The 25,311-nt window shown below is 41.6% G+C and overlaps 3 protein-coding genes across 9 annotated transcripts; 2 read left to right on the plus strand and 1 right to left on the minus strand.

The window, feature by feature from the left end:
* Window positions 1–701: 701 nt before the first annotated feature.
* Window positions 702–3,940, minus strand: zcchc9 (zinc finger, CCHC domain containing 9). 6 transcript variants are annotated; one of them, XM_037117904.1, is made up of 7 exons: window positions 3,815–3,940; window positions 3,188–3,332; window positions 1,790–2,248; window positions 1,472–1,622; window positions 1,292–1,384; window positions 1,147–1,215; window positions 702–1,006 (listed from the first exon to the last, which is right to left on the minus strand). In XM_037117904.1, the coding sequence occupies exons 3-7, from the start codon at window positions 2,231–2,233 to the stop codon at window positions 894–896; spliced, it is 870 nt and encodes a 289-aa protein (XP_036973799.1). In that variant the 5' UTR covers window positions 2,234–2,248; window positions 3,188–3,332; window positions 3,815–3,940; the 3' UTR covers window positions 702–893. The 6 variants fall into 6 exon arrangements, with proteins under 6 accessions (XP_036973799.1, XP_036973798.1, XP_036973801.1 ...); XM_037117903.1 differs by having other exon boundaries at window positions 3,780–3,897; XM_037117906.1 differs by having other exon boundaries at window positions 3,188–3,277; window positions 3,815–3,837.
* LOC119030378 (low choriolytic enzyme) lies at window positions 3,870–6,944 on the plus strand. The gene is made up of 10 exons (XM_037117902.1): window positions 3,870–3,997; window positions 4,081–4,113; window positions 4,210–4,275; window positions 4,361–4,410; window positions 5,139–5,208; window positions 5,276–5,390; window positions 5,539–5,711; window positions 6,116–6,197; window positions 6,293–6,414; window positions 6,655–6,944. The coding sequence occupies exons 1-10, from the start codon at window positions 3,946–3,948 to the stop codon at window positions 6,891–6,893; spliced, it is 1,002 nt and encodes a 333-aa protein (XP_036973797.1). The 5' UTR covers window positions 3,870–3,945; the 3' UTR covers window positions 6,894–6,944.
* A 2,433-nt stretch (window positions 6,945–9,377) lies between these two features.
* LOC119029457 (alpha-2A adrenergic receptor-like) lies at window positions 9,378–18,204 on the plus strand. Of its 2 annotated transcripts, none has more exons than XM_037116273.1 (2): window positions 9,378–9,438; window positions 13,256–18,204. In XM_037116273.1, the coding sequence occupies exon 2, from the start codon at window positions 13,432–13,434 to the stop codon at window positions 14,977–14,979; it is 1,548 nt and encodes a 515-aa protein (XP_036972168.1). In that variant the 5' UTR covers window positions 9,378–9,438; window positions 13,256–13,431; the 3' UTR covers window positions 14,980–18,204. The 2 variants fall into 2 exon arrangements, with proteins under 2 accessions (XP_036972168.1, XP_036972167.1); XM_037116272.1 differs by lacking the exon at window positions 9,378–9,438 and adding an exon at window positions 10,995–11,396.
* Window positions 18,205–25,311: the final 7,107 nt, after the last annotated feature.

Consider the following 25,311-nt stretch of genomic DNA (forward strand, 5'->3'; position numbering starts at 1 on the left):
CAGCAGAGCGGCTCAGTGCTGCCTCCGAGTGGACGGGTCTCCACACCACAGCTGCCACAGGGAGAAGCCAAGTGTGCAGGACGGTTCAATGTCACAGACAAACGGCAGAAACAGAAAGACACGTATCAAACAGACAAACCCTTACAGACACACAGAATAACATTTTGTTTATGATCTTGGATTTCTCAGTGTCCCTCTTTCTGTTGTGGTCTGGACAAGTTGATGTTGCATCAAATACAAAGAGGCACATTTTTATATTAATGGAATTATTTGGCAGAAAAAATCAGATACAATACTCGGAAAAATGACGAAAATCGGCCCAGATAATCAGCCAACCTGTCCAATCTGACAGCAGAATCTGAACCCTTTATTTCCAATAATGCAGCTCAATCACGTCTGGCAAATTCCTAGAGTGGGTGAAAATAATGTGATGTGACAAAAATAACAGCTACTAAATGGACCGTGCAGTGAGACTGCTTCCAACGTGGAAAATGAGCTCGTAAAAATCATAGATGCATTTAACAGGTTTTCGTATTCAGAGGGTTTGTCTTACTGAAGTTGTATCTGCTGACATCACCAGTCTTTTGTTTTGTTGATTAAAAAAAAAAATTACAAGTTAGATTAATTAGTTTGAATGTCTAAAACAATGAATCCAGAATTGTAAGTATTGTTCCAGCACCAGAATAAAGTCAGACTGTAAATATATATACAGAGGCAACACTTTATTAAAAGGACATTTATCAGATATACACAAAGAGAGGCAGAATGTGTCTGAAGAAACGCTTCACTGCATGTCAGCAGTAATTAGTCTGTTTGTTAGAGTCCAGAGGGTGAATCTGATCTGAAATCTGTAGATAAAGCTCCTGCATAGAGACGGCAGGACTCTCTGCGAATCAGAACTTCACCACTTTAGTCTGTTTGGGTTTGGCTTTCTTCACCGGAACGTGAACGTCCTCGTAGTCAGCGCTCATATTGTTGGACAACCAGGCGACGGTCACCGAGTTAGCTGGAAAGAGAGCAATGAACGATAATAGACACAGAGTAGAGGAGGAAGTGAACACCACACAGAAGATGATGCTATTACAGATACTGCAGGCAGATCATTTCTACAGTGAGGCAGTTTGAAGATGTAGCAGTGAGACTCACTTGCAGCCTGGTGCTCTGGACAGTCCTTCTGAAAATGTTCCACTGAGCCACAAACACGACAGCAACCTCCTACAAAACACAGAAACATTCAGTTACACGGGTGTAAAATTAATAACTTTACAAAGTGGTGAGTGTCTGTTTATACCTTGTGCATAAAGTCCTTTAGGATTATCTGGGCAGGATCGTGACAAGTGTCCAGTCTTACCACAGATGAAGCACTTGGCGTACGGGTAATCACCTGAGAGAATCAACAGTTTAATGTTATTAGAGCAGAATTAAAACATGAATCATAAAAACAGCTGTGAGCCTCCGTGTTTGTCCTCACCCAGAGCGGGGTCCACTTTAGCTCGGCACTTCTGGATTTCGTGTTCGGTGGAGCCGCAGCGGTAGCAGATGCCTCGGCCCATCTCCTCGTCTCGGTCGGCCTCCGGACAGTCGGCCAGACCGTGACCGGGCTTCCTGCAGTTAAAGCACAGCTGGAGGAGAGAAGGAGACAAGGAGATGAGTCAGAGGATGGAGACAAGGACAGAGATGATAGAAGCAGACAGAAAGTGGGTGAAAAGAGGACTCAGTGATAAGAGCAAGGACACAAAGTGAGGTAGGAGAGGATGGAAGGAAGGAAACATGGTTTGGATTCGCTCACCATGTTGCTCTTCTTGTCATTCTGTCTCTTAACTCGTCTGTCCTCTCTTCTTCTGTCTTTCTTCAGGGCGGTCTCCACCTCCTCCCTGAGCTCCTGCGCATCCTCCCTCCCTCCTCTGTCTCCTTTGGGCAGCCTCTGGCCGCTCTGCTGGAGATACTCCATGAAGCCGTTCACGTCCTCATCCAGGTATTCCTTCTTCTTGCGGTTAGGTTTTTTAATATCTGATCCACCAGGCTGAGTCCCTCTCAGATAATCCCTCTGACCTCCTCCTTGTTTAACTGGGCTGCCAGAGCTTCCTGGGTGACATCCTCCTCGTCCACCTCCTCGTCCACCTCCTCGTCCTCCTCCTCCTCGTCCTCCTCCTCCCGCTCTCAGCTGGCTCCATGGAGTGGCCTCTGCTGGCTTGTTTTTGTGGACATTGTTGGCTCTCGCCCACCTCGTCATGACTGCTCACTGAAGCTAAAGAAAGAATTTGTTCATTTACAGGTGAAACAGATTACAACTGCAGAGTTAAAACCTTACAAGAAGAACATCTTAGACAGTGAGCACATAGGAAGGGAAGAGTGATGTTACAGCTGTCACATTGGGCTTCCTTTTTCTGTGACCAAACTGGTGTCAGTCAATCTTTCAGGAACGGTTAGGTAAAACAAACTCCCTCAGCAAAGAACAAAAAAAATCAGCAAAGACTGTGCTCCCATACTAATGTTTTTACCTAAATTCGTTTTATATATATTTTCGTTAACGCCTTCCAAATGTTGCATATTATCTTTTTCTTGTTTTCCCATTTATTTCTGGTCGTTTTGTTTTTATTATGAAAACTATTTTTTATGATCTTTCATATCTATGTATCTCTTGTTTGCCTGAACAGTTGATTTCCCTTTTATTTCCTTCGATTGTACTTTCTGATAATTGTTTGTTTCTCTGTTGCAACAGACGAAATAAAGATATACGGCATATGCCGTAGTATTGTTATTAGCTGTAGTAACAGTAAAAAGATTACTATTATCGAGCTTCTGCTGTCAAACAGGTAAGTCGCACAGTTGACAAGTTTCACACATTTTTGAGGAACAGTTTGAAGCACAACGCGATAAAAGAATTTGCCTAAAATTAAAAAAATTAACTGGATTCGTTGAGTGCAACAGTCATTAAACATCGTTAGCTCAAATTCTAACTTAAAAGACGTAACTTTTCTAACGTCCTTCCCTATGAAACTACTGTTAGCATGTAAGCTAGCAGGTAGCTAACACACTGAACGTAACCTTATTTCTTATTGATAATCGACAGTTTCCTAACCAAAAAGGTAGCCGAATACGACAATATAGTTGGCGGTTAAAGATTAGCTTCACCTAAAGAACGTGTCGTTTAATAAAATACAATTAAAAGCTAATATATCTTTACCTTGAGGTAGTTTCAGCCCATGTGTTTGTATTTTTTCCGGAAGTCACTCTTCTTCTACGGTCTCTCTTCGCAGCTGCATACCGCCCCCTGCTGCAGAATAATGACCAGACTTCTTCTCTGGCTGAATTCATGACATTAATTGTTTCTGCAGAAAATGTTGATGAATTGTCTGTCAGTCTACGGTTTATATCAATTTATGAATTAATTGATATTAAGACAAACAGCAATAAGATCATAACCAGGAATCTTCTATAGTATTAGTGTATATTATCAACAAATGCTAATACAACTAATTGTTTTTGTTTTTTTTAAATGGCAAATTGGAAATAAATGACTTCACACTACATCAAGCCTATGAACTTATTGGTATTCAAATTCAAATGTTAATAGATTCAATGGCTTCATTCAATCGATCTTTATTTATATATCAGGGTGAGGGTTAGAAACATTAGCATAAGTAGCGTCTTAGTGATGTAGCTGGTTGAGGATCTCTATTTTGTTCTTTAGAGTATTTTAAGTGATAATAATGCACCATATTGCACCAAAAAAATATGATGATGACATTGCCTTTTTCCCCATAAGAAAGCTTTACCTGCGAAATAACTGCATAACATTAATAAAAATAACCTTTTCTCTCTGACGTGTGTTAAGCGTGTCCTCCTCTGAGCCTCACAGGAATAAATGAGGCAGCAGCTCACAGGTGATTTCACTTAACGTCACTAACGAGCATCAGTCCGTCTGTGCTGACCTGTGAGATCATGCTGCGTATGCTGCTCGCTGCACTTCTGTTTGTCAAATCTCCTACAGATGGTAAGAAATCAGCATGTTCCACAAAGTTTGATTTTTACTCCCTGGAGAGACAAACAAGTGATTTTTCTCTCATCCCTGTTTAGTCGAGTCTGGTCCGATACAGGGAGAAAGACAAGGTAAAAGCCTGGAGTCTGATTGAAGCCTGGATTGATCAATATCTTGTAGTTGGTTAGATTTCTGTGTTTCTTTAATGTACACATATGTTTTTACAGCACTCAAGGAAGACTGGTTCACCAGGGTGCTGAAGTATATGGACTCTAACCCAGAGACTTTAGAGGGTGAAAACAAAATAAAATAGTAAATACTTAGTAAATACGTGTAAATAAAAATTATATCACTATTTTCTTTTGCTCCTCATGACAGAGCTGACGACCAAGCAATACGCAGTGTTGGAGGGAGACATGATTCTGTCAGTAAGTACAACGAGTTCATTACTCATTCAGTTTATTTAAAATCATTTGAAGTGCTGTGTGTAAGTTATAATGTGTTATTGGACATTAGTTGGGAGACTTAAGAGACAAAATCACTGAGATGTAAAGGTCAAACTGGAAGCCGCAGCAGTGGACGAGATCCTGACTTTTAGCTCCTGATGGATTAAGCTCCAAAGTAGTTGATCCTACATTTCCCATCAAGCCTGCATACTGTCTGTCGTTGCGTTGTCATCGTTGGGTAGACATCACAAAGTGCTTTTGGATCACAATCAAATTCTCATGGCCAGAATAATGAATGTTTGCACTGCAACATTCTGCAAACTACAGGTGTAAATTTTGTGTTGTGACAACACTGTTTGTGCTCTGATTTGGTTTTTGACACAAAGTCCATGTGGTAAGAGTTAAAGGGAACCATTGGGTTAAGAGAAAACATGGTTTAAAATACCTAGTTTAGTCACCACAAACATGGCGGGAAGTTGTCCCAAGCTCTCCATCTATTTTGTCCATCCAGGTGTGTCACATTTAAAAATGTTGAAACTTATGCTGCATTCACGTGCTCGTGGCATGTGCACTCCTAACCAGGGCATTCACATGAATTTCCCCAGTCGGAAACCATTTTTCTATTAATCCCAACAGCACATGAATACACAGTAAACTCACAGATTTTAGGGAAATCAAAATAACAATTTTTTTTTTTTTTGTCCTTACAGACTGACAGGAATGCAGTGGCGAGCCCGTGGCCGACGCTGGAGATCCCGTATAAAATCAGCTCAGAGATAGGTAAGCCTGACATCAGGTCACTGCATCGTATGTCCTCAGTCTGAGTTTCACCGTTTGAATTTTCCAGAGAATCGGAGGCACGACATCCTCTCTGCGATGGCGATGGTGTCTAAACACACCTGTGTGTCCTTCCACCCGCGAAACAATGAGACAGACTACCTGCTCTTCAAATCCAGCAGAGGGTATGAAAACTTTGTGTATTTTATATGATTATATTCTATCAATCCAATAAACTTAAATGTTTGGTTTTTTTGGACAGAGGAATAAAAAATGTTACCCATCAGCTGAGTGTTTCAGCTTTTTAAGTGACACAAAAATCATTCATTATAGCTGTGCTTCATACGTGGGCTATATCGGCGGACAGCAAGAGGTGTTTGTTGGGCCGGGGTGCATCCTGGGTAATATCGTCCACGAGATTCTTCATGCTCTGGGCTTCCACCATGAACACACCAGGACAGACCGCGGCCAGTACATCACAGTTCTTTCCCATAACATAATGAACGGTAATGTCAAAAATTTATCTTTTTGAGTTAGGCAATTTGTCTTCCATACAGAACTTGCCTTAGACTCATCATGATTTTAGGTTTTCTTCAGTAGCAATGTATTCTAGTCATAGATTTCTGCACATTAAGTGGTAAACTTCAAGCAGGGATGACTAAGAGCTAATTCGGCATACTTTTAATTGCCAAAAAATTATATGAAAAGGAGAATAGAGGGTTATTTTTACCCTTGAGGTATAACACAGTGTCCCTCTTCGGCGGATGAATGTGAAAACGACATTAATCTGTACAGTGAAGCTCAAACATCCCAGTATAGGAACAAAAATCTGATTTTTTGAATATTACTGAAGTGTGATGGTTGACAGTTTGTGTGATCTCTGAGTGAAAATAATCGAGATGTGTTTCAGGAAAGGAGAGAAACTTCTATAAGCTTCCAGGCCAAACCTTTGACCTCGATTATGACATCTCCTCTATCATGCACTATGGAAGGTATGAAAGGGTCCAAAATGGTCAAGCATGCAAAGGTTTTTTTTTTTTTGGTTTTTTTTTCCTTCTCTGTAAGTGTGATCTTATTTGTGCTTCAGTGGGTTTTTTTCAGCTAACGGTCTGCCCACCATCATTCCTCACGGTGAAATGAAGGAGATGGGACAGAGAGTCAAGATGACAAAGCTGGACATCGAGAGAGTTCGACGCCTCTACCACTGTGGTGTGTTCACTTTCTGTACTGCCATGAAAATAGTCTTTGGTTTCAGTTCTACCAATTACAACAGTAAAATCCTGCTTTTACATTAATTCACAAGTAATAATAATTGAATGATATCATAGATAAAAGTGTCCCAGGAGACATTTTAATGCTCTAACTCCTGGATGGAGCCGTGCAGCAGGAATGAGTAAGGATGAGTTTGCACATAACGTCTGACTCTTCCCTCCTCCGGCTCGTCACCAGACACCATAACAGAGGAGGTGGAGAAGAGCAGTGCTGCTGAGAAGGAGGAAGATGCGAGCGTACATCATGTACTTTTCCACGATGCGGCGTCCGGCCTCACAACGAAGAACAAAGCTCTCATCTCTGCCAACAAACCAGAGGAAAGTCACACATCCAGCAGCACCTTGTCTACAGCTGCCGGCCTGCAGCACCTGAACGCTGCCACCAGAGGGCAGGAAAACACCAGCAGAGGGAACTAGACTGAGCTGAGGCTGAACTACTTATTAATAAAACCAACACACATACCTGTGTTTGAGATGTGTTTTCAGTGGCATGTGTATATAATATAGAATTTGATCAAGACAAGTGCACAATTTCACAATCTTTTCCATAAGTGAATAAACGAGCTGTTCTCAGAGGAAAATAAAGTCTGTTTGAAGCTAGAAAGGTGGCAGGGTCCGCCACACAAACAAAGTAAAACAGTATGAAATTGTGTTGTCCTTTTTAGGGTTGGTTTAGGCTCCTTCTCTTCTGAAATCTCCTTCCCAATCTGAATATGCAGTTTGATTTTGGATGACTATAACATCTCATTATCTTCATCGTCAGCTTGTTCTGATGTCCTACAATTTAATACAAAGTAGAAGTAATTTTAACTTGCTACCTTTTTTTAGAACTCTGACTATGTTTAGCTGACAGCTTTCATTACTGGTTATTATGTGAGTCATTCTACGGAAACGTTTGGTTTTGTTGTTCTCCTAACCTCTTACAGAAAAATCATAGGTGGAAAAAAAAAACACTTCAGACCTAATTATTTTTTTCATACTTCATACTATCATAAAACGACAGGTTATTTAGACGACAAATTGCCTCTTAGACCTTTTTTTTTTTTTTTTTTTTTTTTTTAACTAGTTATTTAACATTCCGAGTGTCAGAGAACTACTTGTCCACACAGTCATGACTGAATGGACGATCAAATACATGAGAGAAATGACATAAGTGATACAAACTCCAAATAAATATCATAAATTATATGACAGTAATCGTCCCCTGGAGTCGCATCACTGGTGTTATGGTGTGATTGAAACAAAAATGATGCTGATGACATCACCTGAAGTTCTGTGAAGGGAAGACATCTCTTTTCTGTGATGGGGAATAAACACATTTATCTCCAGATTTCAGATGGAAAAAAAAATCAGAATACAAAATGGATTAAATTACATCATATAGTGAGTTTTTTACGTGACTGACAACATGTGCTTTGATGCTCTGTGTTGTCACTGCTGTTACCTTCCTCATTAAGATTTCATTAATGTGTATTCATAAAGTCAGTGAGTTCTGAAATATGTGGTCTAGGGTTAAATGTCACTTTTCAGACATTCAGCCGTTCAAAAACTATTTATCAATAGTTTATGTTGTTTTCAATGAGAAAACAAGCTTTGTTATCCCGACATGATGAGATAACTTAAACGGTTATCGTGAGATTGCAAAGAGTTGTTCCTTCTTATTTCTTACAGCTTAATATTGATCAGATCAGCATGCATCCTGAAGAAGGATCCCCTTTATTGATCGACACCTCAGACGACATCAGTCTTACTTGTTTCCAGACAAACTTTATCAGCGCTTGTAGTTTCTTTCCCCGCCTAGCACAGCGAGCTTGTCGCCTCCTGGACATCAACACATCTGCTTTTAGTTCATCACTGTTGTCTCATTCTGTCGCGTCTCCGCACGGAACAATGGACGTTATTATTTACTTAATCCTAAAGAGAAAATCTCTCTACTTTCTGTGCAGTTTCAAGGTTTCGTCCTCATTCTGTCAGCCTGACTTCACAGTAATGGACACTTGTGCTCTCTTAGCTCGGCTGTTTGACTGTTGTTTGTTACCATATGTCAAGTGTAAATGTCAGAGCAATTTTCCGCCAGCCTACCTGCATGACAATAAACTGAGCTGGAGATAAATATTTGGCAGTTCGCTCAGATTCCAGGAATGAAACCCTTCCTGCCAGTGAAGCCGTTCTCGGAGGTCAAAGGAAAGAACGCAGTCGTCGAGTTTGGAGGAGAACTTTAAAAAAAAAACCCAAAACAAAACAAACCAAAAAAACTGTTGTGGTGCTGATTCACTTTCTGCAGTCAGCCGAGGAGGAACCAGCAGGTTTAACACCGACACCTCTGGAAATTAGTTTCTAGCTGGACCGAGGAGATAAGATGACTCCGCTGTTTGTGTTAAACAGTGAAAACTGCAAACTCTAAGTATTCTGTTCAACTTCACGTTTCCAATCCGTTACATCTGAGGCCAGTATTGTACTGTTTTTTTTCCCCACACCTCTACATGAAGAGTGGAGCAGTTTGAAGTCCTAAAACCCAGAAATCAGTTTGCATTTTTGCACATCTGGTTCTCTCGTCTCAAGGTCTATCAGATTTTTTGTTAAATTCCTGAAATGAGTCTGTCGTTACCACAAGCTTTGTTCTATATCACATAAATAAATGATTAAACGTTCCACAATTTGATTATAAAGTGCTTACGTGTCTTTTTAATGGGGGTTGCTAACAAGTGGCTAAACTACAGAAGTCGTCACGTGACAGTAAACGTCATCAAACTTTACAGCTTGTACATGGATCAGTTTATAGAAAGACGTGTACAGTGATTGTGTAGAAAGATGCTCAGTGGTGGTGATGTTTAGGTCATGCAACCATGATGTGGTCTGTTTATAGTCTGTTTAACATCAGATTTTTACTTCTAGAGATTTAATTTATGCCTCGAAAATCACAAAATCACTGTTAAAACTACCTTGCTGCTGCACAAAAAGTGTAAGTATCATAAACTTAAAGAGATTACTTTCGCATCATATGAAGATATCTGTACCTACACATTTCAACTCTGAGCAGAGGCAACAAGAGCTGCACATAATGTGTTAAAATACAAGTTGTTTATCTGCGTTTCTCAGCCATCCGATGACTGATCGCTTAAAAACTCCAGACACAAGCGGTGACGAAAAGTTCTGTCGAGTTCTGCAAACTTCGCCTCCTGCAGACATTAATCTTCTGAGCCTCCTGCATGTTTCCGCCCACAGAGATCCTCCTGATACGCATACATTTCCGTGACATTATTACATTAGATATTCAATACAATACTGCTGCTGTTTTATTAATCAAATGGCAAAAAAAAAACAACAAAAAAATGCAGTGATTATAAGTTTTAATCAAAACTAAAGGACCTGAATATTAAACAGGCTTTAATAGTCTTTTAATGACGGAGGCCGGTGTGTGTGGAGGGTAATTAAAGGACATAATTTGGTCAAACGCACAGAAATCGCAAAACACAAGCGGAGAAGTGATGAATCTGTCGGACACAGATGAGTTAATGTGATCTGTGGAGTTATTGGAGATTTTTTTTTTTTTTGGTCTGTGATGGGAATGTTGGCCAGAGGGAAGCATTCATCCATTACATCATTACATCTGAGTAATGGCTGGAGTGTCACCGCAGATAGATGATGTCAATCTGTACTTCACATCCTGCTTTTCTTCTTCTTCAAAGGAAAAGTACAAACAAATCAACTAAATTAACATGTTGATATAAACGTAAATCTTTCGGTTGTATTCATTTCAAGGTAACTTTAAAGTTCTCGTTCGTGTTTTCAGACCACCTCAGAACTTATAATGAAAGAATAAACAGCTGGAAGTTCACTGAAGTCGTTATTAAAGGGTAACTCCGTTCGTTTTCCACATTAAAGTGTATTGAGTCGTTCCACTGCATTTGGCGCCTGCAGAGGAAGCTGCTTGTAATCTGATCTATGGTTTCCACTGATGCCACTCGGTGATTAAGTTGCGTTGTGGGTAATGTAGGCGCCAAATGATCAGAATTGATACAGCAGAACCAGAAATATTTCTTTTTTAATTCCACACAGTCGTTTTCATTTTTCAGAACAAGGTGCAAGTTAACCATGGGGGAGAAGTACTCATGTAACAAACTGTAAAAACAGAAATAAAAAGTTGAAAAAATATATATAAATGTTACTTAAAGGGGCACTATCACTATGTAGTTTCAGAGACAAAATTCAAGCTCAGAATTTTAATCTTAACTATATCAATGAAGTAATAACAAACTCAGAAATATTTATCTTTTCCATAACTGAATAAACAAGATGTTAGTTCCTCACGTTTTGTTTGTAAGAATCTTAATTCATAAAGTAATTATAAGTATAAAGTGTCGTAAAAGAAAGATACAGTCACGTGTGACGCGGTGCCGCACCTTTAAACTGACCCCCAGCCTGGAGGTGAGGCGCACAGCCGGGCTGAGGATCAGCTGGAGTCCGAAGCTGCGCGTAAAAGAAAAAAAGAAAAAAGAAGAAGCGCGTTCTCGTTTATCCGGTAACATCCGCATCAGTTCCTCCACATCTCCCTCAGCGAGCAGAGTCTGTCTCCAGCGTCCGGACTGGAAGCACCGAGCGGGATGTAAAGAGGAGCTGAGAGCGAGGACAGATCCGCTCCTTTACAAAACTTCACTCTCTTCCTCTCTTATCCACACACATCTAAACTGGAACTACATTAAAAAAAAAAAAAAAAAATCCCAGCGTTTCGTTCCTGACCCTCCGCTTTCACTCTGCAGGGATCAAATCACCCACAGTGGACTTTCTGCTCCTGTTTGTTGGCGCATCACCGGATATTTCCATCGAAATTCTGCATATTTGTGCAAAAAAGAAAAAATCAACTATAAAAGTTGCTGGCACGGAATGACGCAGGTGGAGTGAAGATTTCTATATCATCCGGTAAGTAGAGATTTTAGTTTAATGTGACAATTTGGATTACTGTCATGTGTCATCCATGTTTAAATGTACAGATTAGCCTCTGTGCAGCCACATGTTTATAGTAAAAACATCTGGATTTGTGCCAATTTAAATGAACTAAATACAGAAAATAAACAGTTTCAGTTTGGATCACTGGTTTGAAGATGCTCTAACAAACATAAATGGTCAAATATATGTAGAAATAAAGAGATGTGCAGCTAAAGAGGAGCGAGAGCTGCAGGAATAGACAAATATATATATTATTGGATTGAAGAAGAAAAACAGGGAGCCTGAACCCCTCAGTCAGCAGCTGCGGAGGCGATAAAATCTAAATCTATCGGCTAACCTAAAACCAAAACAACAAAAAACCACACAGAACTAAGTTTCTAACAAACATAAAACTCCATCGACTCTTCAGTTTCCGTATGAAAATCTTGACTCATAAACTTTTATTTGTCTCTGTGCTTCTTCCCTCTGCAGCCGCATCATTATCACCACACTGACTCTGCAGAAAAATATACGCAAACAGAAGTCAAATCAATAGTACTGAATCGTATTTTTTTCTTTTATTTCACCCTTGTTTTACCAGGAAGGATTCAAAAGTCTTTTACAAGAGCCCCGTATCATTAATCCTGGAGGTTTACAAGCGCCACACAACAGCCTCCGTCCTGAGGGTGTATTCACAGAGAAAGAAGTGTACAGCACAGTGTCTCCCACTCTGAGCCTCCAGGTGGCGCTGTGTTAAATGGCAACAATAATAATGTCGCTAACAGTAGATTGCTACCTTTCAGAGACGTAGATTTATGCAAAATGGCGGCCATTCAAACCAGTGGCGATGGTTCGCCTAGCACATACGCCAATAGAGTTTTTCCCCCGCTTACTTCCTGGTTATGCGGCTCATGCGCTTTTGCGATGACAAGCAAAATAAATGAAAAATAAAACCGAAAGGCAAATTAATCTGCGGTAAAGCCTATTTTCAGCAGTGTTTTAAATAACCTGCATATACGCGCCAGTTTTGGTGAAGAGGTGGTGTAACAGTGATTAAATGCTGCTAATATCTTTTTTCTTCTGCTGTCTCATGAAGCCAGCTCGTTATTTTCAAACCCTTAATTCTGCGTCCATCTTTCACTTCCATTGAGACGAAGGTCAACAAATATGAACACAGCAGAGTAGAAACATGGGCAGCACACTGTGCAAGTCAACTCAATCTATAGAGCCCAGAATCACAAATCATATTGTGTAAGTAGGTTTTACTGTACAGTGAACGACACACACACCCTCGATTACAGTGAGGAAAAACCTTTTAGCAGGAAAAAAAAAATGGAGGAAACCTCAGGAAGAGCCACAGAGGAGAAGTCCTTCTCTCAGGACGGACAGGCACGAAATAGATTTCAAGTGCGCAGAGGAGATCGACAATATGTGCACAATAATGGAGGAGGCGATGATGTGAACTCACCTTTAGATCCTGGATTTGGATAACGAAAACTCCCCCTAAAGAATAACCTTTAAACGGCTTTATTAACAGTATGTAGTCTTAATCCAAAGTGTCAAATCATTTACTTAAAGGTGCGATGTGTTAGAAATGTTGTTGAAAACATCTAATGATTAACTAGAGTTATGAAACAACCCTCCCCCTGCTGCTCCAAACTCCCTAGTTCCACCAACTAGCCGCAAGGCTAACATAGCTAACTAGCAACAATTAGCAGTTACTCTGGTTGATATGCTTTCCCCTATCAGTTTGGAGTATGAATTCAACAGGTGGCAAAATTTTACATATTACACCTTCATGATGTGATGACTGTACCTGTATCTTGACCATAAAATGTGTCTTTCTCTTGTAGATCCTCTTTGCGTAACAACGATCACATGGCCTCACCTTGACTGACCATCATCCAGAACCCTCAGTCTCTCCTCTTACTGGGGAAATCCTGTCTCTCCATGGTTCACCATAGAAACACCCGTCTTCTGTCTCTCAGTCTGTAAGAGGCCGCTCACAAAGTTCCCTCCTGTAACCACCATGGCAGCTGCTCCAGACGCCCCCTGCCTGTCGGAGCTCGGCGGTCTCTCCAACAGGAACATCAGCCTCATCTCTGGCACCCGACCCTGCAACCGGAGCACCGTCAGGCCCTCGCCTTACACGCCGCAAGCCACAGCAGCCTTTGCCATCGCCATCACCTTCATGATGCTCGTGACCATCGTCGGGAACATCCTGGTCATCATTGCCGTTCTGACGTCACGATCCCTGAAGGGGGCTCAGAACCTCTTCCTGGTATCTCTGGCTGCAGCCGATATTTTAGTGGCCACGCTTATTATTCCCTTCTCGTTGGCGAACGAGCTGCAGGGCTACTGGGCGTTTAGCTCCATTTGGTGTGAAATCTACCTGGCGCTGGATGTTCTCTTCTGCACCTCCTCCATTGTGCACCTGTGCGCAATAGCGCTGGACCGCTACCTGTCTATCTCTCGGCCTGTGTCCTACGGCACAAAGCGCACTCCCGCACGTATCAAGGCAGCCATTATCGTCGTCTGGCTGATCTCCGCGGTCATCTCTTTCCCTCCTCTTCTCACCCTGGACAAGAGCGAAGGAGGTGAAGAGGTGTGCGAACTGAACAACGAGCGCTGGTATATTCTGTACTCCACCGTTGGCTCGTTCTTCGCCCCCTGTGTAATAATGATTCTGGTGTATGTGAGGATTTATCAGATCGCTAAGCAGCACACACGCTCCCCGCTCGGACAGAAGCCTAAAGTGGTTGCAGGACGACATGCCAGCATGGCAACCAGTGAGCCTCCAGTGAAGTTATCAGAGCAGTCGCAACAGAACGGGGATCAAGGAGATACGACTGACAGCCAACAAGAAAAAGGGCTGACCAAAATGTCTGGCTCGGATGCACCATTCAAAAACCCACCAGGGAATACCCCGAGCCAGGAATACCCGCCTAATCCGAGTACTGCTTCAGTCCAAAAATCATCCCCCACTTCAACCCCCCATTGTGAAAGCCAGATCTTCTCAGCTGTTCCCCACAAAAAGTCCCAGGCACATTCTGACGAAGGAGGAGACACGCTTCCCAACTCCAGCTCTGCCTCTGACGCCGAACTGGAAATGGGTGAGGATCTCAGACCTGACGGCAAACAAGAGACGAACAAGACCGAGCAGCAAACTTTAGGTAAAGGGTTCAAAGTCCAGGTACTGAACCTGGCCTGCAGATACAAAAACACTATGGCCACATCTTCTGGCACCAAACTGGTACCCGAGGAATCATCTAAGATTCAAGGGACGCCCATGTCCCGCCGCAAGGCCATGGTGAACCGGGAGAAGAGGTTCACCTTTGTGTTGGCTGTGGTCATGGGAGTGTTTGTGATCTGCTGGTTCCCGTTCTTCTTCTCTTATTCTCTCCAGGCAGTGTGCCCTGAAACTTGCAGCATCCCAAACCCTTTGTTCAAATTCTTCTTTTGGATTGGCTACTGCAATTCCTGCCTCAACCCCGTCATATACACCATCTTCAACAATGACTTCAGGAAGGCCTTCAAGAGGATACTGTGCCGGGACACAAAGGGTACGTTCTTCTAGAATGGGAAGTATTACTTTTTGAACTGCCGGCGCACAGATAGACGGTCTATCTGAGAAGATGAAAAAATTGTTTTTTTGTGTGTGTTTGCCCAGGATTGACCCTCTTCAGCATCAACATAAACACTTTTAAGCATTAAGGGGGAAATTGCATCCATTTTCTCCTCTCCTTGTGTTCGGGTGAACGCTGTTAGCTGAGTCAGAGCCACACTGACAAAGGAGATTTCAAAAAGCCACAGTCAAGTGGCTGAATCAATTATCTTTAATGTTATTTAAGAATACAGTGTAATTGTATATTCAATGACTTTGAAGGAAAGTGATTTGATTATATTTTGAAGCGGAAGTCGGGAGGATACAGGGTCTGTGTTCAGTAATTTAAAGTACAAACAGAACTACGATGTGTTTTTGTGTGTTTGTGTGTGAGCGTATGCATGGGAGTAGAGGCGAGTCGCCTGAGGGGTCTGACTGGAAGAGAACAAATATCACTAAGTGTCCTTTATCGGAGATAAAATGGGCACTCAAGGAACACAAGATCAGGGAAAATGTGAGCATCCTCTTCTCTGTGCCTCTCACTCTTTTTCTTCTGGTTCTTCCTCCATCTGAAGCTGTAACTTTGGACATCTGTATTATAACGGATTGAGCCTTTTTTTTTTCCTTGTGTATTCCCTAGTCTCTGTGAACTGTTGGATGCTCTCACTGGGAATTGCTCATTAAGGTGATCGCCAGAGGCTTTAACAGGGAGAAACTAGAGCAGGAGAGCTGAGAAAAATAAGCAGAGGATGCATGAAAGACAGAAACTCCACATGTGAGAGTGAGCCGCTCGTCCACGTCCTTTGCTTCCTTTTATCTTTCCTACGCTTTAATGTTGTTTTTTGGCTCCTGTAAACTCAAAAAAAAACAAAAAAAACGCAGGGAGTCGGGGCTTGTGTTTCACGGACGCTGTTGCAGTCGAGATTTTGATTTACTTGCAGTATTTAATGAATATGATGGACAGAAAGCTTTGTACCCTTTCAGTGTTTCTCGCTGCCAAAGCAATACAGACTGTATCTGAACTGGGCGCTGACCCCGACGATGAGCAGAATCCCTGATGAAGACGCTCCTCTTCTGGACTGATCTGATTTTGGGTGTGTGTGAAGACTCTGTGTGTTTGTGTGTGTGTGTGTGTGTGATTGAGTTTGCAGTTGCATGTTTTTTCAAAAATGCACTTCTTATCTTTTGAAAGCCAATAGAAATTTGCTCGAACGAAGCATCCAGTACTGTATACACATGTAAGATAACGCTGGTGTTGGAATTAGCTTTTGTACAGTATTAGCTTAAACATAAAACAGTATCCATGCTTATCGTTTTAAAGTCCAACTGAAATTAAACTGCATGTTTTGTTCCGCTACGGATCTGCCCTGTTAACAACACGTCCTAAACAGAGTTTACAGGCATGCTAGCAGTTCTGTGATGCTATACTTTGTGCTTTTTTGCCAATGCTAACATCAGAATATTAACATACAGAAATGTGATTCAAGTCATATGGTTTGAGTCTCCAGCAAGTCATTTTTTTGTTGTCCTCAGTTACGGCAAACCTAGTCAGATTAAGTCAAGTTAAAAGTTATCAACAGTCACAACAGAGTGGTGTAATGAGTCCTGAAACTATGAAATCAGTTAGGAAATCTTCACATCCAGTTCACATGTTTCAGTTAAGATGCTAACTGTTGTAGTTCTTAGCTCAACACTTCTGCTAACAAAAGAGTGTCTGTCATTAGCTTAAACAGTTACCAGTAATGGTTTGTTAACATTGTGTCAGCCATGGCTGGACAGTAGAAAAAACTGAATACTTGACTATAAGTTAACTTGAGTTAAAGCTGCTTACCCCAAATGTCTTTATCCTTTGGTTTGCTTCTGTCATGCTAGCTAGCTAGCTAGCGTCTCTTTCTCTTAGCAAACTAGCTTATTACACAGACAAATGTTTACATTGTTTACAAACCGTGACGCAACATAACATTCATCGACGTGTCCCTTTTAAATAGGCAGTGTAAGAAGCTTGCTGATGTACTCACAGCTTTAGTTATCTGTAGCCAGCAAGCTTACTGCTAACATGCTATCTAGCTAGAACTTGCTAGTGCAAGGTCTCAAGAGCTCCATGAGTTAACAGATTTGCTTAATGACTGAGCAGGTGAAAGGACAGGAAGTGAGTTTACACAAAAGATTTGTACAGTTGTCTCTGTTTATAACGGGACAGAGGAGGTTAAAATAAACCAAATTGTAAGAAGCTAAAGCAGCCTCCGTTTAAGATTATTCCTCAGAACTGTGAAGATGATTTGTTGTTAGTCAACTGCAAATTTGTTCGGATTTACTCCGAAAACATTGATCACGGCAATTCTGTAAAATGATTTCACTGTGATGTTTTTTAAAGCCTTGAAGTGTTTCAATACCCTTTACATCTCAGCTGTGAATCCTTCACAAACACATGTTTTTTTTTTTCCTGAACAATTTTGTGATTTCAGCTGGACTTTAAGTTTAGAGTATTGATCAAATTACCACTCAGTATTGCCTTGTATCAACTTGTATCTTTCTATCTCTGCTGCTGTGCTGTTGTGTCCCAGTGCTCTGCCTTCATTTTGAAATCGCTTCATATTAAGGGTTGAATAAAGGACATGGTGAGACTATAAATGCTGCTTGTTGTGTCAGAGGAGAGCGGGTGGGATCGACTGTGAGCACTTACAGAGCGAAGAATGATGGAATCAGACAATTTACCATCGCTGCTTTCTGTCAGTCGAGTGTTTTATGAGAATTACTTTTGTCTGCTCTAATGACCTTTGACCAGAATATAAATCACAATAGACTGACACGAACATAGAAACAAATTCAAGTAAGAGCCGGAGTAAGGCTGAGAATAAACTAATCTTGTCACATCCATGCCCAGTTCACACAGAAAATACCACACCAGCTAAAAATAAACCGGTGATAACTAAAGTGATAATTGACTGAACAAGACTCGTTTATCTCCCTTCAACTACGAGCTGTCATGGAGCCAAAAGCAGGATGCGTTGTTTACCTCTTGCAGTGAAAGACTCACTAGAATGTAATGAAATGTGTTTAAACCTTCCAGTGGTATAATTTAGTGTAATTAGGGCAGCTCTCATCGCCTCCTGATGAGCTGATTTTCGGTCTCCAGGAGCTAAAATAAACCTCTTTTTATTTATCCACATGTAAGGATGTGAGCACTTTGGAGTGTGGTGACTCAGAATATGTACCATTTTTACATTAAAACGTCAAAAAAACCACTCGAACTTTGTTGTATGTTTTGTCGAGTTGCGTGCTCCCAAGGATCATACTTACATGCCCGCAAATTACAATGCTCATTTGACTCATTCAGATTGTGTTTATTTAGCCACTTGTTCCTTGCTTTTTGTTATTCTACGACAAGTGAGTAGGCTAAGTGGTTACATCATTTCCCACCCTACTACACCTCTGATTGGTTGGCTTTGTTGGCTGTATTCTTCTTGTTTGATTCAAACTTGTAACTCACACAGTAGCTCTGGTGTTGTCTGTTTTCGCTGCTGTCAGGGTGACTCATTTTCGGGGACGTGAGAGTATCTCTGGGCTCGTAAGGCAGAGTCAACAGGCTGGCTGTCCTGCTGCTGATGCCACGCCACCTGGCCTATCTGCTCCACCTGACGAGCCCAGAGATACTAACCACTTTAAGATAGAAAAGGCAGTACATTTGCAGCAAGGTAAAGGCTGAAATCTGCCGCCTTGTCTATATGAAAGGGAGGTGTAATATTGCTTCTTTTCTAAAAAGCCGCCACTGGGGTAGGCGTAAACATATGTCATGACGTTAAGCACGAGGTTGGGCGTGAACAGTGACAAACAACATATACGTTGGAAGAATATTTAGCCCCGTGATACCAGTGTCAGTCAAAATTGCAGGTCAGGCTTTCCAGTTGCTCATCTTGACGTCCGCGGATGAAGTGATGGACCGACTGCTGTGATCAGCTGTTTCCTGGTTTTAAATCTCTCCGGCTGTGGGTCGCACAACAGTGCAGGTCATCGACACCTTTGCCCATCTCACGCAATTGCCAGCACATCGACGGATCGATTTACATAGCAATGGAGGTGGAAAAAAGGGCGTAGTATTGGCGGACCTAGCCGCAAAAAGGACAGCCACATTTGGCGGCTTGCTGTCTAGTATAAAAACAACTACTGTGGTAACCAACCTGAGGGTGTGTTTACCGACGGCTGAAACTACGGCTCACAATCTGCTGTTCCAGGTCCGGCTACCCGAGCAGCAAAACAGAACTATTTAAACTTAAAACTGTATGAATAATCAATGCTGGACACATCAGATTTATTATTTAAGGACATCGTATCATGGGCTATTTATCGTGATTATGTAATACCGTGAGCTACATCCCCACTCCTGATTGATCAGCGGCTGTAAAGACAATAGAAAGTGAAAATCTAGAGGGACACTGGGTGATATATTTTAAGGTAAAATGAGATTGTGAATGCAGGAGTTGTAACAAAGTGTTTTTACACTGTGGTAATTGTGTTTTTACTTTACTTTTTTAGTAAAAGTTTTCACACTATCACTGGGTCAGAACAGTTGAACTGCTACAAAGAAAATATCTAAACTGAAATAACTTTTGGTGAAGATATCCAAGTATCATAAAGTCCATCCAGCTGTCAAACGATCTCACACTGCGCCAGAGAAACTTTACAAAGACTACAATAACAGATCAATCTCTGTACATTCATGGCTCCGAGGCATTATGGTATTGGATTTTTAATGTCTTTTTTATGATGCCATATTAAGCGTCTGCCGCGTGACGTCGTTTGTTTCTGTCGGTCACGATGTTCGGCAACGCTTCATGAATCAGTCATCACTGTACTGCAGCTGGAGACAGCGCAGCGTGACAACCCGCCGTAAGACCACCTGGAGACATTCATGCTAATTATGATAAACTGACGATGATGACGATGATGAATTACGCTGACAAGTGTTTTGAAAACTCTTTTGTTTTGTTTTTTTATTTTACAGTATCTGTACTCAGCAGCTACAGTATAGTTCAGAGTCTGTTATATCTTCTTCTTCTTTGCCGTCAAGCTCCATTGTTGTCCAAAAACTATTTCATTTCATGCAGGAAAACAGTTAAAGATGTAAAGTAGACATACAATGCTCATTTTCAGGGTCATACATTCTGTTTTTAGGTTACTGCTGGAACAGGTTTAAATGCTTTAATGCTCAGTAATGATCAGTTTTCTCAGCACTTTATTCGCCTTCTGTCTGAAACGCTTCGTCTCTATAACCACTTCCTCTGCCGGCACTGTGAGTTGGTGTGTAATCGTCCCACACGTTCCTCAGGTCAGCGGTCCATTTATCTGTCCGCTAATATTTATTTCAGGAACATAAAGCCACAGTTTACTTTAACACACACACACACACACACACACTTGTGTCTGCTGTGTGTGCGTGCTGCTGCACACAGTCACTGTATGTCACACCTGACTGAACTCATGATTACATGGGAGGCAAAGTGCTGTGAATAATTTAGCCAGATTACATATTGATGCCGCCTGGTCATAAAGATTGCAATGCATGTAGGGGGCGTTATTTAAAATTGTATAATGGAAAACATTTAAACAGTCGCTCATTTCAATCCCCGGGCTGAGCTGTGATCAGCGTGAGTCATAACAAGGCGGCACAGAGCTTCAGTTACTCGAATAGTTGTTGTTTGGACTGTCTGCGTGTGAGCACGACTGTGTCTGTTTAATAAAGAATAGGATTTACATGAAAAGACAAGCGGAGAGTCTCATCCTCTGAGGTTCAGTCAAACCCAAGAAGATGACACGACATGCAGCTTTCAGATCATCTGTAGGACAAGAAAAAGAGAAACAGAATATTTTCACTTCATGTAAATAAAGAAGTAGTTAGAAATTCAGGGAAAATTCTTTATTGTCTTTATTTCTGAGGGTGAGATGAGAAGATGGATACCAGTCTCATGTCAAGAACAAAGCTGTTGTCAGGGTGTGTTTAGCTTAGCTTAGCATAACGCAGAATGTACTTCCAGCCACTCCTGTGTCGCCTCATCCTCCGGCAGTTACGCTAAGCTAAGTTAACCCTGTCCTGATACCAGCCCCGAACACTCAGACATCAGAATGATATCCATTCACTGGTGATTCCCCAAATTTTTATAGTATGTGACAATTTTAGTTTCAGAAGTTATGAACAGGATATTCAATATGTTTCCCAGCCTCTCTCAACTTTATTAATTAACACAATAAATTAACTAAATGGTAATGGTTCTTTTCCCCCCACACACTCATACAAGACAATGATATCCATTAAATGATATTTCCCCAAATTTTGTGTAATATGGGATCTCTCTCAATTAATAAAGACAATAAATTAACTAAATGGTAAGAAAGATAATTACACTTAAACCTTTTTTACTTGTCAGACAGGAACATACAACCAAACGTATTCTGAATCGAGGTTTCTCTCTTTAGAGAATCGAGATGATCCTCCGTCTCCGCCTGCTGTGTCTTCTTGTACGAGGCAGTATTCGGTTGGGGTTTGGCCGTGTCGCTGGGAGGCAGCTGGTGTCGCTCCCCGCCAGCAATCCCGCCTTAAAAAAAAAACTCCTGTGCTCCTGATGTAAACAAAGCCAACTGTCCACGGGTGGTCTGGCTAGCCGCACGGCTAACTGAGCTAACAGCCGCTCCAGTCATGGACGGATAAAGAGAACACAGTTAGCAGTTAGCTGTGACTCCGGTGTTACTCCAGGGTTACTTGTTCGGAGTATGAAAATCAACAGGTGGTCAGCTCTTACATATAGCACCTTTAAAGCTCCAGTTAATGTTCATGAATTATGCCAGCTGACTTTCAGTGACATGTGCACTTTGTTGCCCTGGAAATAGATGAGGTGGCTTGTGAGTCGCAGCATGCGGCTACCAGCAGGAAAGCCACTGGAATAACAACAAGGAACACCGTGACCGCTGGCCTTTTGCTTTGTTTTTCTTGGTGTTTTTTCTTTCTTCCCGGCCCGGCTGTTTTTCTCTCTCTGTTCCTTCATTGCCTCCGGTGCTCTCAAGGCAGCTACCTCTGCCTCGGGCGACAGCTCGCGCCGCAGACAGCTTCTCAAGATAAGTGACGAGAGTCAGCGGGAGGCGGTCGAAGCGGGAGGGCGACGGTCTAACGTGTGGTGGCTGTAAGTGCTGTGAGGTGACTCCGGGGTGACGCTCGCTGTGATTTTCTGACACGATTCGCAGTCACGGAGCGACTGTAACATGAATAATATACACTGTGGTTGTAAATGACTTGTGTTTCTGTCAGACCTGAAGCAAAGAAAGACTTAAAGATGTGAAAATAAAGATGTTTTCATATTTTTACAACAACATGCCTGCACCTACTGTTGTCCCTGATGACATATTACTGGTAGTAATGGACCGATAATACTATCTATAGTACATTTATGTAAGTACTGAACATAATTACAATTTTGAGGTAGATGTACTTGAGCGCCAGGCTACCATTTTGTGTTCCTATGTACTTTTACTTCACTGCAAATTATAGGAAATATTGTACTTTGTACAACATATTTCGTAACTGGCTAATTGATTGAAATCATTCTTTCAAAATACCATCAACAAGTTAAATATGATGTACTGTACAAATTAAACTACCAAACACTATAGAAGGTGATTGAAATCAGATCCACATGTACCAGGTGAAACATTAAAGTGATGAATAATCCAATAACATAACGTACATAATTCTGATATGGGCCATTCGGTATAACAAGTAGTTACTTCTGTTGCTTTAAGTATATTTTAAAGGAAATACTTTTGCACTTTTACTTGAGTAAGTCTGAACGTTGTTTTGCTGTGAGGCTCCAGAAACGTCAACATGGGAATAAATAGATGATGACTTCATCTGAATTTTTTTCGGCGTCGTGTCCTCTAAACAAAAAAACAAGTGCTAATTTTTTCAGCGAGGCGATATTTAGCGAGATCTGTGGCACTTCTAGATGTTATGTTACTATATCAGCACAACACAGAATCACAAATTGGTTCTCAAGATGATAGATTCTTCATTTGGTTTAAAATAAAAAAAAAAGAGATACCTAATCAAATTTTAATCTGATCAAAAAATAAGAACTTGATGAGGCTTCGAATACGTATACAAATAATTTTATAAAAAATGATTAAATTTAACTACAAACTGAAAAAAGTGTACATATACTGCACATATATCAATCATGACATTGTGTACTGATGATATAATTATGTGTATTGTACTCATTCACACATCATGGCTGCTGCTGTTGCCCCACAGAACCTCTTCACAATTCACATATGTGGTCTAACGTGTTGCAATGTATATAATGTTTTTTACTGCCATCCCTGCATTTCCTTAATATCTTGTTTTATTTAATTCGTTGCTCTGAGCCTCGACGCTGCTCTAACATGTGAAGTTCTCCTCAGGGGCCAAATGAAGTTTCATCTGTTCTGTGTTGAATGTAAAGATGAGAAAGAGAATAAGTGAAAGATGGAAAACACCAACCAGAAGGAGAAGAAGTAAGTGTGTGTGTGTGTGTGTGTGTGTGTGTGTGTGTGTGTGTGTGTGTGTGTGTGTGTGTAATAATCCAATTCTGTGTGGTTCAAACAAATAAGGATGTTATCCTGTTAGAAAGTAGCCGTTGTGCTCGGGGGTCTGTTGTGACATGGTTAAATGTCAGACCCCATCTCTGCAGAGACTAATAGGATGAGACCGGAGGAAAAAACACTCAAACACACACATTCAAAGCTACACACACACACACACACAAATAGAGATATACAGAGATTTTGGCAGAACAATGTTAAAATTGAACTGTGTAGAGAAATTGAAACATGAAAAGTGAAGTATTTTAACTTTGTTGTGGGTGAAGAAGCAGTGAGATGACTGCAGACGTGTACTGCAGAGTTGACACCAGAAGCAAAAGGACGTGCTGTTCGTAAAGCGGATATATACGTAACTCTACAATTTGGTAGCTTCTGATTAATCTAGATCATATCCTGGCAAGTAACTCCGTGTAAACTCCGCTCATTCTGAATACGGAAAGAAAAGAGACTGGAAGAGAAAGAAACATGATTACAGCGGACGTTTTTCTTTAATCTCTGCAGAAAGCCCAGCAGAACAAAGAGAGTCTGCCGGGTCCTCAGGAGGTTTCATGTTTCCCTCGGGGGAGTTTTTATCGGCGGCGTCTGACAGGTAAACTCTCTCCATGTCTCTGCCGCTTATCTCCATATTCATGAATTCATGTCAACTCGTCTCTTTAGCCGCAGCGGTGACTGACTTCCAGGTGTTAAATAACAGATTTGGGATGTGAACAGCCACGGGACGCCACTAGAGAATATTTTTAGCTGAACAATGCCAGAGAGTTTCTGGAAAACCTGCTGAGTGGTTGGAGTGTGTGTTGGAGTGCGTGACTTCAGGACCAGTTGAAGGGCCGCTCAGCATCGAGAGGAGCACATAATTGATTTTGGGACGTGGTTCAGCGTGGACATTTACATGAGGGGCCGCTCCCCGCAGAGCCGAGGGCTCCAGTTGTTGGTCATGTATTGATGCTGCTGGTGAGCCGAGCGATCTCAGCGAGGAGTTTTTTTCTGCTTACGCAGGAGTTCTTAAGGGTCACAGATCTGCACTCTGCTTACACATTCCTCTAGAGGTTTTTCGACATTGTTTGGCAGTTTTTCAGCTTGACTGGTTGTCGTCGCTTCCCTCTGCCATCTGTCCAAAAGAAACAGAATGTTAATGAAGTCACGGAGTAAAACCCCATAACTACACCAATGAAAGTGGTGTCTGATTTATCATCACACTCTTGGAAAGAAAGCGGGTACGAGTTGGAAGGCAAAGACATTTTTTTTTTTTTTTTTTTTTTTATCGTGTAGGTTTGAGGAGTCACTGAAAGGAACTGTGATTTCACAAAACAGAAAGTGGAACCTCATCAGTCTCTCCTCTCCACCGTTTTCCACCGGTGTCACATGTGACATCAATCTTCGACCATTTTCAAATCCAATCGTCTGCCCCCGGAAAACAATTTTCTGCCTTTCCTGTCAGCTCCGTCCTCTTTTCTCCTCTCGCGCTGAGGATTTTATTTTTCCACTCGGAGGCAGGAGCTGATCGCATCTGAGGGGCGCCTCTCCTCGCCGCTGATGTCTTCTTATGCCGCCTTCCATCCTGCGTTCTCCTCCTCCTCCAGGTCGTGATGCGTAACCACCTCCCTCCACCTCAGCCGCAGTCAGACTCCTAAAAGAAATCAGTAGCCTCTGACCGCTGCCATCGCTGCTTCCAGAGCT

This window comes from Acanthopagrus latus, chromosome 12 (assembly GCF_904848185.1).
Source record: "Acanthopagrus latus isolate v.2019 chromosome 12, fAcaLat1.1, whole genome shotgun sequence".
NCBI lineage: Eukaryota > Metazoa > Chordata > Actinopteri > Spariformes > Sparidae > Acanthopagrus > Acanthopagrus latus.